The sequence below is a fragment of the Nicotiana tomentosiformis genome, chromosome 6 (genome assembly GCF_000390325.3).
Source record: "Nicotiana tomentosiformis chromosome 6, ASM39032v3, whole genome shotgun sequence".
In the NCBI taxonomy this organism is placed as follows: Eukaryota; Viridiplantae; Streptophyta; class Magnoliopsida; order Solanales; family Solanaceae; genus Nicotiana; species Nicotiana tomentosiformis.
The window spans coordinates 130,900,806-130,915,265 of NC_090817.1; the positions used below are offsets into that span (position 1 = coordinate 130,900,806).

At 32.6% G+C, this 14,460-nt stretch overlaps 1 protein-coding gene across 1 annotated transcript; it reads left to right on the forward strand.

Annotated features, from left to right (window-relative positions):
• The first annotated feature begins 7,458 nt into the window (after positions 1-7,458).
• Positions 7,459-10,863, forward strand: LOC104114942 (auxin-induced protein AUX22-like). The gene is made up of 3 exons (XM_009625499.4): positions 7,459-7,998; positions 8,538-8,631; positions 10,440-10,863. The coding sequence occupies exons 1-3, from the start codon at positions 7,662-7,664 to the stop codon at positions 10,546-10,548; spliced, it is 540 nt and encodes a 179-aa protein (XP_009623794.1). The 5' UTR covers positions 7,459-7,661; the 3' UTR covers positions 10,549-10,863.
• The last annotated feature ends 3,597 nt before the right edge of the window (positions 10,864-14,460 follow it).

Consider the following 14,460-nt stretch of genomic DNA (forward strand, 5'->3'; position numbering starts at 1 on the left):
TTAATTAATTAGGAGATATTTAGAATTGACCAACATGACGATGACACGTGTCCCTCCGTTTAAATGAGGGGTATATTTGAACCCAAAGTATGACTGCAGGGGTATAAATAATCTAATAGTATAATGAGGGGTATTCTTAGATCATTTTCGAAAATAGAAATGCATATTTGACCCTTTGCCGTAAATTAATTGATGGTCTGAAGTCTTGAACTGAAATCGAAAGAAGAGGTTAATTTCCCCAATGTGATATATTACACTATTTATCAAATTACGCTGCGTTGGGCACGTCAAAGGTTTTAATTAATTTAATTAAAAGTTTAATCAAATGTAAAGAATATTTACACACCCAGTAGATTTGAAAGGGGTATAGAAGAATATATGATGTACTATTTAAGTTACAAACTTAAGATTACTCTGCATATTGTTATAGCTCAGATTTACTTGAACGTAAAAACTGTACATTGTCTGCCCAGAAGTTAAACTCTTTAATTGACTCTGATAGTCGGGTAGGGGCCTCAAGTGGCAGAATGGGTATTTGATTGACTTGGAATGGTTACAAAAAACATTATGATTTGGGTCAGTGTGTTAGGGACAAACTCTATATTACGTGTGTCCTTATGTAGGACGACGTTATTAGTATGTTTCATTGCCTTGTCCAATCCTAAGGAAGCGTATGCTAGATTAGATCTCAAATGGAAAATAGTTCACTTTTAGCAAAAGAATATTAATCAATTCGGAAATTAAATAAGCAGATGCAAGGGAGAAGGAGTTATAATTAATGCCAAAGAAATTGCATGAGGATCTGGTGAAGGGTTGAAATATCCGAGAATAATTAAGGCACAAGCAAAAAATTCAACAAAGATTATATAGAAGAAATTTATTAAATTAGGGAGAGAACGTGATAGGAGGCTTTTTCGCAACTCATAAATTATTGAATCTCTCTACATCATAACTACTTCTCCATAATAAAAAATATGTAGTAACACCCCTATTTATAATACTACAAACCAAATTTGACTAGACTAACAAAACCTATTCCAATATGAACTTCGTAAACAAAACCTAACTAGACATGAATTAATTAAAATAACAAATATCAAATCTTAGACGATATAAGAATACTAATTAATATTGGTTTAATTTCCAACAGCCTCCCTTAAACCAAGATTTTCAAACTTGAACATGTCATGAGTAATATCAAATCGTGTAGAAGTCAAATACCTTATGCTCTTTACTAATTTGCTAAAATATGTAGCATCAACAAAGTCGCGAGTATCATATTTAGTCAATTTCAATTTCTCTTCAATATTGGTCATACTTGATTTAGCTTTACTCATGGTAGATCCCTTCAAATTATCATCAACATATTTTTTCTTTACTTTAAAACTGTCTACTTCTCTCGTTGCCTTGTGGTTGGTCTTGTACATCCATTCAACTCCAATTGGCCATCCTATAGGTTGTAGAGTAATGGCATCAATAATCATTTCGTCGTACTCCTTAAAACATGTAATCTCGAATAATGGTACAAAATTGATTGTATCTTCACTATCTATGATCATACGTTGTTGTGCATGGTTCTAGATTCCAAGCTATTTCCGCCTCAATCTTAGGAGATTATCAGAAACTTTCTCTTGATGAATCATCTTACTTCTTTCATTATTATTGGATTCATCTTTAATATCATCAGATAATTTTTCTTGTGAAACACCAACCTCTTTTGGACGGGCATCCGTTGCAACTAAATCTTCCCTTTTAACAACTGGAGAAATTTTTGATAGATCAATTTGAATTTTTTTTGACTTTCCTTCGCATTCACTAGAATCTTTATCACAATAAAAATTATATGTACCTTCTCTACTTATCTCGACTGTTTCTAAATTTTGGTCTTCTTGATTTATTTTCGTCAGATTTGGTGTGTTTTCTTTTTCTTTTGGATGATAATCCTTTTCTTGCGATGCCTCCTCCACTGTCCTATCTTTATGTTGATTTAATAATATCCCGTATGTCACTGATTCGATTTTTAAATCATCAAGTCTGAGCGTGCTAAGATCTTTGGTAGCCTCAAGAATAACTTTGTTATTGTGAAACTTTAAACTTAGAGACTGCGATAGTTTTTCAACAACTTTAACTTCTTCCAATACTTCTCCGTTGGTCCTTAGACCATTGACTATTTCTTCAATTCTTGTAAATAATTCTTTGTCAGACTCTGTTGGTCTCATATAAGCCAACTCAAATTGACTCCTAAATTCTTGTAGTTTCTCCTTCTTTATATCAGCAGCTCTTCGATATGACTTTACCAAAATTGTCCAAGCCTCCTTTGATGACTTTGCATGCAAATATTATTTTAGATACATACAATTCGACCTTGATGGAGAGATAATAGCGTGCCCTATAATCTAAATGTCTCTTCTTCTCCAATTACATAGCTGCATCACCCGTCAATGTTGTGCCTTCTGGGGGTTCCTCCAATTCTTTATCAATGGTGGACCATAATCCAATAGCCTTAAAAATAATTCTTCATCTGTTGATACCAAGTTTCATACTTTTGCCATCAAATACAAAAAAGGGACAATTAGGTAATAGAGTATCCATATTTTTTTTTGAGATCTTTTACCGGTTTCGACAAGATCTCACACAGGCTCTCATACCAATTTGAAGGATTCTTTTACCGGCTTTGACAGGATCTCACCCAGGCTCTGATACCAATTTGAAGGATTGTAATAACCCGAAAAAGAATTTAGGCACACGCAAAAAATTCAACAAAAACTATATAGAAAAAATTTATCAAACTAGAGAAAGAACGTGGTATGGGATTTTTTTATTCAGAACATAGAAACTCTTTAATCTTTCTACATCATAGCTACTTCTCGACAATAGAAAATATGTAGTAGTACTCTATTTATAATACTACAAATCAAATTTGACTAGACTAACAAAATCTATTCCAATATAAACTTGGTAAACAAAACCTAACTAGACATGAATTAATTAAAATAAAAAATATCAAATCTTAGACGATATAAGAATACAAATTAATCTTGATTTAATTTTCAATACGAGGGGAAAAAAGATGCATGAGGATCATGAGTAGAAGTAGGAGCGACAAACGTGCGCATGGGATCAGATATGAGCAGGTTGAAAACAGATAATGAAAAAACAAATAAAATATTTGGCCCGATCTATATTTAATATGAATAGAAAATGAGTTAACCGACAGATAACATGGCATCCTGAATATTATCACTTTTGGGAGAATTTCTAGTATCACGACCCGAAATTCCCACATTCAAGGACCGTGATGGCGCCTACCATTTCACTTGCTAGGCAAGCCAACATTAAAATAATCTTAACCATTTTAAAATAAATCAAATTAAACGGTAGTCGATTACTGAAATAAAGTGCGAAAGACGATAACAACCGAATCATCCAAATACATCCCCGAATCTGGTGTCACAAGTGCACGAGCTACTAGAATAATACAAATAAATATCTGAATAAAATTTAAGCTGTTTAAAAGATAATACACAGCTAAGATAAGATAGAAGGGGACTTCAGAACTGTGGACGTTGTGCAGTTATACCTCAAGTCTCCTCTAGGTGGTTGAATCCGAGTAGGTCTATGGTACGCCACTGGGACCAACTCTAAAATCTGCACAAGAAGTGCAGAGTGTAGTATGAGTACAACCGACCCCATGTATTCTGTAAGTGTCGAGCCTAACCTCGACGAAATTGTGATGAGGCTATGACAAGACACGTACATAAACAACCTGTACGAGTATATACAAATACGAAGCAACAATAACACAATAAATAATAATTTATAAATTTGGGAGGGAACATGCGAAGGGGAATGATATAGAAACTTCAGCAGGAGAAGTGTCACGTAGCAGCCAATTAATTCATCAACAATAAAATGAGCAGCTGATAATATGAAAATGGCACGACACCACCCTTCGTGCTTTTACTCTCATTCTTTTCATAAATTAATAAATAAATAATAAGATTGGCACGATATCAACCTTCGTGCTTTAACTCTCTTCTGGCACGACATCACCCTTTGTGCTTTAACTCTCTTCTGGCACGACATGACCCTTTGTGCTTTTATACTCTTTGAAAATGGCACGCCATCACCCTTTGTGCTTTAACTCTCTTCCTCACTTCATAATTCAATAAATAATAATGTGAAATTGGCACGGCATTACCCTTCGTGCTTTTACACTCTTCCTTACCATAAAAATAATAATATAAATTCGAAAGAGTATTAAAATACGGGGATATATACTTATCAATCAATTCAATACCAGAATACCGATCTCACCTTCCAAAATATTCAACAATAATTTCATAAAAAATGATCAAATAAATAATAATAACTTAAGCAGGAATATCTTAATTAAATAGGCAATTATTCATAATAAACAAATTCTACCCGCATGCTTTGACTCAACCACAACGCATAAGTACTCGTCACCTCACATATACATTGTACTCGCACATTAAATCACGTAGCGAATAGACAAATAAGTCCTACTCCCTCAAGTCAAGGTTAACCACGACACTTACCTCGATTTGCAACCAACTCAAGATTCCAATACACCTTTGCCTTGCGAATTAGTGTCCAAAAGTTTCAAATCTAGTCACAAATAATTCAATATACTCAACACGATTCGTAGGAATTAATTCCACATGAAATTACTAATTTTCTGAATTAAAACCCGAAATTCATCTCAAAATTCAACAGTGGGACCCACGTCTCAAATCTCGAAAAAACTCACGAAATCCGAACACTCTTTCCGAGACGAGTCTAGCCACATAAAAATTATCAATTTCCGATGTCAAATGGGTCTCCAAATCCTAAATTTTTATTTTTGAAAAGTTTTACAAAAATCTCACCTTTCTCCATTTAAATCCGAAATAAACAATGAATTTAACCATGGATTTATGAAATATAATCAATATATGATAAAGAACACTTACCCAGTTTGAAGTCATGAAAAACCCCTTTAAAATCGCCCAAATCCGAGACTCAACTCAAAAATGAGTAAAAATGGCTAACTCTCGATTTTATGGGTTTTGTCCAGGCTTTTACGCATTTGCAGGCACAAATGCCGTATCTACGAGCTCGCATTTGCGAAGTGAGGCTGCCAGAAAAAATTCTGCATTTTCGGACTTCAATGTCGCACCTGCGACATCGCAAAAGCGACCAAACGACCGCAAAAGCGGTCTCTTCCGCAGAAGCGCTTGAGCCTTCGCAGAAGCGGTCGCGCATCTGCGCCTCATTTCTCTGCAAAAGCGAAGGAACTGGCCAGTGCCCAAGTCGCAGAAGCGACCAGCTTCTCGCAGAAGCAGCTGCGCATCTACGACTCCTTCTTCGCAGGTGCGAAACACCAGAACCACACACGCATATTTTTATAAAAATAATCCGAAACACGTCCGAAACTCACCCGAGCCACTCGGGACCTCGTCCAATTATACCAACCAGTCCCGTAATGTAATACGGACTTACTCGGGTTCTCAAATCACATCAAATAACATCGAAATTACAATTCACACTTCGATTCGAACTTTTGAGTTTCAAACATTTCAATTTACAAAATTCGTGCCGAAACGTATTAAACGAATCGAGAATGATTTCAAATTTGGCGCACAAGTCATAAATGACATAACAGAGCTATTCTAACTCTCGAAATCTCAATCCGAGCCCGATATCGATGAAGTCAAATTCGCGGTTAAACTTTGGAATTTTTAAGCTTTCAAACTTTCAATTTTCAATAAATGGCGATAACTCAAGCTAGGGACCTCAAAACTAAATTCCGGGCATACGCCCAAGTCCCAAATCACGATACGGACCTACCGAAACTGTCAAAATACTGATCCGGGTTCGTTTGCTCAAAACGTTGACCGAAGTCAACTCAAATGAGTTTTGAAGTAATATTTTATATTTTAATTAATTTTTTCACATAAAACTTTTCGAAAAATTTACGGACTATTCGTGCTAGTCGAGAAAAGCTGAATGGTGCTATTTGAGGTTTAAGAACACATAAATAATTATTAAATTTAAAGATGACATATCGAGTCATCACACCTAGTTTCTTAAACTTGAGAAAACACCCAATTTGAGTCTTTGAAATGTTAAAGTTAAACCCATTGGTTAGCTATAAGTGGATAATATGAATTTTATTCATATTTGATCCATTTTTGAAAAGTTCATTATCCAGCTCATTTTTAATGAATAATACGGTTGTAAAACTATTTTCCTATCCATTTTGCCACCACTAATCAGAAGTAATCAACATCGGAGGGAAGTGCCCATTTTTCTGGTTCTTTTTCTCTTTTGGGAGGAAGAATGTCAAATTTTTCATTAATTTGCATAAGTCCTACTACTATATCATTGCTAAATAATAGACTGATTAGAGCAATTATGTGGATTCAAGGATATATTATTCAATGCATGATTTTATGTACCAATAGCGGTGGTAGATTAATCATTTCTTTTTAAACAGAATTGCATGATATTCTAATTGTTCTTTGACATAAACTTTTTGCTTCCTATATCTTAGAGATACTATGGTTTCTGAATTTTGGTTGTCGCTGTTCTTTGATAGGATATTGTTGGAAATGTTCATACAGATTTGTACTCGCCACAAGAAGCAATTTTCCATAAGTTGCATTTAAAATTCTATTAATTTCAATATGTCAATGTGACTAGGAAATGATTTTGTAAGGCCTATAACTTATAATAACTTCTATAAGTTGCGTTGCTAACCTCTCTCATAAGTATATACACATATTATATATAGGGATTAATATAACATCATGTGTTGAAACAACCTACTTTTAATTTTTGATATGTCTCTTTTAATGCTTATCAGGTATATTTTCATTTCCTTTTGCATTCTGATAGCATGTTTACCAAGTTTCTTTGCGGACAAAAGTGCTATTTTTGCCAAAGTTGTTTGGTCAAGTTTTTAGAAGTAAAAGAGTGCTTTTGAGTGCATAAACGGTTTTTGAGAAACAAAAAAAAGTATAGCTTTTTTTCAAAAATATTTTTGAGAAAAATACACTTGGAAGCACTTTATAAAAGTTTGGCCAAACATTATTTAAAAAAAAAAATATTTTTGAGAAAAATATTTTTCAAAATAAACTGATTTTAAATGCTTGGCCAGGTTATAATTCTCTATGATCTCCAAAGCCAAACGGTTCACTATTTATTTTCCATGAATTTTCTCCAAGCCTCACTTTACACTTGAAACAATTACACAACATATTCGGTGTATTTTTTTTGCAGACATATACACGCATGTGTGTGTCTAAATATGCACATAATTCATAAATTGACGAACCCTTCAATCAGGGAGATCACATGGCATGTTTTCTGTTTACAAATATCAAACACTACTCACTAAATCTCCAAAATTTATAAATTATAGTATAACCCAACGTACGATTGTGCTCCCATATAAAATTAGGAAGTTGCCGGTCCATATTAGTGTTTTAGGTAACATATAGTTCCCTACCATTTTTATCTCATGTGACCGACCATTTAGCCTTCATTGACCTGGCATTGCTCCTCTATTTACTATAAATTAAAACTACTACCCCTTTTGCTGATCAAAACAACTAACTCAAAAAATTGACTCTTCAAAAAGAGCAAAAGAAATAATGGCGACAGAACTTGAAATTACTGAGCTAAGATTGGGAATTCCAGGGGAAAAGAAAAGGGTGTTTTCAGAGATTGACAATGATCGAAGTAGCAGCAACGTTAACGACGATGATGATGTTAAGTGTCACAACAAAAACCAAGTTGTTGGTTGGCCGCCGGTTTGTGCTTATCGGAGAAAGAATTATAGCTTTAATAATAGTTGTGAAGGATCGAAAATGTACGTGAAAGTTAGCTTAGATGGTGTCCCTTTTCTTAGAAAAGTTGATTTGGGAACTCAAAAGGACTACTCTGAATTTGTCATGAATCTTGAAAAGCTCTTTGGTTGCTATGGCATTTGTAAGTTTTGTTGCTTCTTCGGTTTATTAAATTATGCCATGCAAAATTGCAAAACAAAAACTTTACTGATATACTTTAACCGCATTATGAAATTTATCATGTCACTTAAGCGACATTAAGTCCCAAGTATCTTTTTATAGCAAATGTCAATTGATAACTTGTAAAATACTAATATATTATTACAACAAGTGAAAATATATTGATAGTAAAAAATGTTCTTTTGTACTATTTGTGTAAAAATTAAAAAAGAAAAACATGAGGAATATTGGGAGTCAATTGATTTTGTGATTTTTTGCAAACTTATTTTTAGTTTTATGACTATTTTTTATTTTTTGTTTACACATAAAGATTTACTTTTACACGTAAAAAATCAATCATTTACCCACAAGAGGTATAAAAATATTATTTTTTCAAATTTAAAATTGTAAAAATACATAATGTACTAATAGTTATAGTGAAATTAGTACATACTACTACAAATATTATAAAGAAGGTTTAGAAAGACAAAGGGAATAATGAGATTGGGAAAATATGGACAGGCGAAGCGGTGAAAGATGGAGACAGTTCAGAGTACATTCCTATATACGAGGACAAAGATGGAGACTGGATGCTTCTCGGCGACGTTCCCTGGGAGTAAGTTCAGTTCTCTACCTCTACACTAAAATTAGATACTTACCTTAATTAACTGACTCCTACTACTGAACCTCAATTAATTTATATTTTATACTAACTGTTTCTTTTAAGTTTTTACTATTCCAATATATTAAAAATAAGTTTTTTTTAACTTATTATTTTGCTTTTTAACTTATTATTTTGCGACAGTTAAAATGGGAAGGACGAAGTATTACTTTGTTGGTAAGATTTTAGTTACAATTAATAAAGATAATTTAGTAAAACAAATATCGGACTGGAACTTCATTATAATATACTGGAGTTCCAGCATAATATACTGGTCCAACATAATATGCTGGAAGTTCATACACATGTGCTCCAATCTCCAGTATATTATGCTGGAACTTTCCGTGTGCTGGAGCGTTCCGGCATAATTTGCTGGAAGTTCATACACAAGTGAATCAATCTCTAGTATATTATGCTGGAACTTTCCGTGTTGCAGCAAAATAGTGGCTATTTTTCAATGACTTTGCAAACGCTGACTATTTTTTAATTACCAGTCCGAAAACTGGCTAGTCCGTGCTATTTTTACTGCAACATGAAGGTACCGGGTTCATTTGAGCCCAGTACTTTTAGCACAAATTATAAATTTATGTGTAAAAATCTATTATATTGCAAAAATTAGTAGATATGAGCTCATAACCTTAAAAGTAGAATAATTTATATGTTAAAAATCTTAAGATTGAACTGATAAAATTTAAATCTTAGATTCGTGTCTGGTTACGTGTATATATTAGGTTTAAGTTTCCTTTGCTGACTTGAGCAGTACGACTGAACTAGCTTGTTATAGAGAGAGAAGAATTGATTTAAATGACAGGTTAGAAACCAATTTTTTCGTAGGAAACAGTGACAAAGATGAAAACGACCACCATTATATCCTTTCTTTTTACGGTGTTACCAAAGAAAACCCAATTTTTAGGAAGAAATCCCTGAATTGTAGGAGCAATTTTTTTAAAAATTGAAGCAACAAATTATTCAATCATGTGTGATAAGTCCGATCCTAATTTAAACTACTTAGCATATAAATCAAACTCATAGAATAAAAAAAAAATTAATAAAATTTCAATAATATAGTCGAAGAAAAAGACCGAAAGTCTAAAGTATCCCCACACAAAAAGTGAAAGGGCAGAGGGAAACTGAGTTTGTACAATGATTTTCACCAACCACAGTTTCTTCTCCAGAAGTCAGAAATTGCCGACAAACACGTATTTTTTCGAAGAAATTGTTGAATCAGACAAGACTGTCCCATAGGACAATATATAGCAGGTCAAGCAGTAATTATCACATTGAAAGCTTTTCTGGACCACGTTTTCTCTTGGACTATCATTTAACTGTTAGACAACTTTGCCATCTCGTCCTAGTACACAATCAATTATGTTTTCAATATTTTTTATTCTATTTTTTTTCTATATTTTCTTTTAACTGATCTTTTCGTATTATGATATATTGGAAATAACTTTTTTAACTTCACAAAGTTAGAGTAAGGTCTGCGTACATATTACCCCTCATACCCCACTTGTGAGATTACACTATTTTTTTTTTTGTTGTTGTTTAGTATTATTTGTAGGGGAGCCTCAGAGCAATGCGGTAAAATTATTTCCGTGTGATTTATAAGTCACAAATTCGAACCGTGAAAGCAATCATTAATGTCTGTATTAGGATACTTTTCCCCTGCCCTGCGTGAATGCGGGATGCTATGTGCATCAGACTACTCTTATCTCGGGGAAAAAATAGAAAATCTGATGAATATATTAAACCGTGATTTACAGGATGTTTACTGAATCATGCAAAAGGCTGAGGATCATGAAGAGATCGGATGCAAAGGTGATAGGGATTCGAACAAAGGACTTTCTCAAGGGAATGTACAAAGAGAAATGAGGCTTTAATTTGCAATCACTGGATTAGTGAGAAATAGAGAGATTAACCACTGGACGAGTGGCCTCTCATATAATCAATTACGTTAATATTTTGTTTCGTATGTTTGTTTCAGATATACACTACATCAAATGTCGCTGTAATTTAATTTTAGGTGTTGTATAAGTATATGATTTCCTCTTCTAGTTATTTTGTTGCTCTATTATTGTTATGTGTAATCCAGATTCTGGATAATGTGCTTAAAGCTCGCAGCTACTGCATTAACTTTTAGGACATGTAATTTCTCTTTTTAAAAAATTTCGTTTCGTTTTTATCTCATTATATATTATTGGTAACTATGTTTTATTGCAACGTCGAATATGGTGATCAGCTTTAGTCAAGTTTCCGAGACCCCATATTTGAAAAATTAATCTGCAACACAATTGTTTACAAATATATCTCTACATGAAAAATAGGAAAATAATGATGTAAGATACTGTGCCATTAAAATTTACATATAGTTTTTGGGACGCTAAGGTAAGTTTGGACACTATTGAGATATCAGATTAGAGGATATTTAGAAACAATGTAGTAATATATTATATTCTCGACGTGCGAGCTTGATTTATTTTAGACAAGAACATGTAAATTCATTTTTTATAGCGGGAGACGATAATACTCGAAGACTCATGGATTTCCGACCGCTACACGAGATTTTGCATTATTGATTGCAAAAACAGATTAATTAGAGAGACCTACGTACAACAACAAATATTAACTGTTTTTGATAAACTTAATTAATTTGATAACTAAGAAAATAAAATAAACAACTTGTTGTACTAGCTAGATACAAATACACTGATAATTTTAAAAAACTTATACTATCAATGTGCATAATTAAATCCTTTTCTATTCTAAAGCAGGAGCAATAATACATTGACCCCCGATACGCAAATATAGCTCTAAAATAGATAATTTTGATTAATGTGGTGGCTAGGTTCATTCTGTTGTTTATCTGTTCAACATAATTAAAGCTTGGATCAATCAAACCCCTAGAATCCAGTGAAAAGTTTACAATGCCACATGGTATAATTGGCCTAGTTAGAAGAGATACCAATTGAATATATATATATATAGAGGTTCATGCATATATATCGGGTAAAACGGCAAGGTTCCTGTATCATCCAACTCATTTCCCATGCATTATGTATCTTTCTCTTGGGAATATGAAATACAGATGAACAATGAAAGTTTCCAGTATAAGCATAACTTAATTTAACGTTTACATGCTCTCAGACGTCTATCGCAATCCAAAAATTTATCAGTCAAACATCCATTTTTGAACAAGATAGTAGTTACTCGTCCCAATTTCAGTGATGCATTTTTCTTTTTAGTTTATTTTTAATATTTTTATACTTAGAACTAATTTAACTTCAAACTTTTTATTTTATCTTTAATTAATAAGATAATTATAATCATACAAATAGAAATGGATTGCTTTAGACCATAAATTTTAAAGTCTTTCTTTCTTTTTAAACTCCATATTCAATCAAAGTGCATCACATAAAAGACCAACATAAGTAATTATTTCTAAGGCACACGAGAAACCATGGGAGTAAGGGTGTTCATAAAAAATCGAAAAATCGAACCAAACCGAAAATCGAACCAAACCGACCGATACTTTTTAGGTTTGGTTTGGTTTTGGTTTTGAATTTTAAAAACCGATCAAATTTGGTTTGGTTTTGGTTTTAATAAAAAAATAACCGTAAAACCCCGAACCAAACCGACTATAAAGTAGCTATTTAAATTTATTATTACACCTATATATATGTATATTTTTATATAAAGTTTCTAAAAAATTATGGTACATACTAGTCATTTATATTTTTAGTCTAGTTCTTTACTATTATAATAATCTAATTCTTTGCCTTTACATTCTAGTTTGATTGGTAGTTTTCTTTTTCTAAGTACAAGAATTTATTTCATGTTAAAAATAATCGATTTTTAATTGAGTACTTTAATTATTCATCACTATTTGATTCAATTATCATCAATGTATCTTGGTAAATGATAGATTTCTCAAAGAGCAATTGATTTGATAGTGTTACGTTGAAAATATAGTCGTCGGAATGTGCGTTTGATAGTGTATGTCTTATATTTAAGAAAAAAACCGATGAATAACCGAAAAAACTGAAAAACCGAATCAAACCGAATCGATAAAAAATCGACTTAATTGATTTGATTTGGTTCCAAAATTTAAAAAATCAACTTACTTGACTTGATTTCTTTTTCGGAAAAAACCGACCAAACCGAACCATGAACACCCTTGCACGACAGACTTGTAAACCATGTTCTCAGGTCAAGTTTTCAGTTCTCATGTCCAACGTGAATTAGGGGGGTAATATATTATACAAGTCGAAAAAGAGAATCAAGAATATAATATTATTCAGTCGAATAATATAATGAAGAATATTATGGAGTATTCAGTTTTTTGCTATGATCGATGCAGGTTCTTCAATAGATGCATAATTTAGTAGTAACGTACTATTCTAATATATACCAACCAACTAAACTGCCATCCATTATCTCCTCACAGATACGTCCGACAGAAGGCATTCTTGTGATTGATGTTTAGGGAATAACATGCTTTTAATAAAGCTTTTTTAAATCTTAAATCGGATTCTATTAATTGATCCATAATCACATGATTAAGACTATGTTCTGCTAGAAACTGTGAATTGTGTAATTTGCACTCATTCTCTTTTCTCTTCAACTGCAATAAGTACTTTTTGCCTATTTGCATATAATGGTATCTGTCGGTTTGACTTCATCTCCCTGCAAAGACTTATCAAAGTGCAAATTCAGTATCATGATCTGGAGCTTTTGATTATTACTCATCAACTAGGTAGAAATCAATGTCAAATCCCCTACCATCACCAAAAGGTGAAAGTCTGGGCGAATGGCTTAATTAAAAAAAAAGTATCACAATCCGTTCATAGTATGTCATTAGTCCCAAAAAAAAAGGAAGATCTAAATCAATGTCATCTATATATATTTTTAAATTTTTATTTATTAAAAAATATTATTTATATGAAATTATAATCCTGCACTAGTAATTTTGCTCTTTCAAGAACTAAAAGGTACATGCAAACCGATCCAGACAAAACGATTATCAAAAAAAAAAAAAAAAAGGAACTCGAAGGATATACAACTTCTAGTTTAAAATCTTTCAGATTTTTTTACTGAAGTAGATCATACACGAAGTGTAATATGACCAAATTTTCATGACATTTGTCATGACGTAATATTCATTATAACAAATTTGTAGTTCATGACATTTGCCATGACATAATATCCATTATAACAAATTTGTGGATCATGACATTTGCCATGATATAATATCCATTATTAGGCCAAGGATTTCTTGCTATAAATAGAGGAGTTTCTCCTCATTTGAAAACACACCAATTCAAGAGCTTTTCACTCTAATCTTTCTTTCTCCTCCTTTATTTCATTATAGAGTATTTTGTAAGAGAGTGAGTGTTGAAAAACACTTGTGTGAACCCTTTCTTTGGAGTGATCTTGTGAGGTTATTCTCTTGGGGTATTTGGGATTAAGTAGAGTATTTACTCTAATTTTGTACTCTCTTTTATACTCTTGTTGGTATAGTAAAATTGCTCCTCTCCGCTTGTGGACGTAGGTCACCTTGACCGAACCACATTAAATTTGTGTCTTCTTTATATTCTTTAATTGCTGTTATTATCAATTTTCATTGTCTTTGTTATTGTCATTATACCGTTGTTTGGCTAAATTCTGCACTACCCGGGTTCCCGATCCCAATAAATTAGTATCATAGCCAGATCTAACCGGGTTAGTTTAAATAGACAAAATGACTCTAACAAAGTGTTATGTTAAAAAATTTGACCGAAGTGCAAA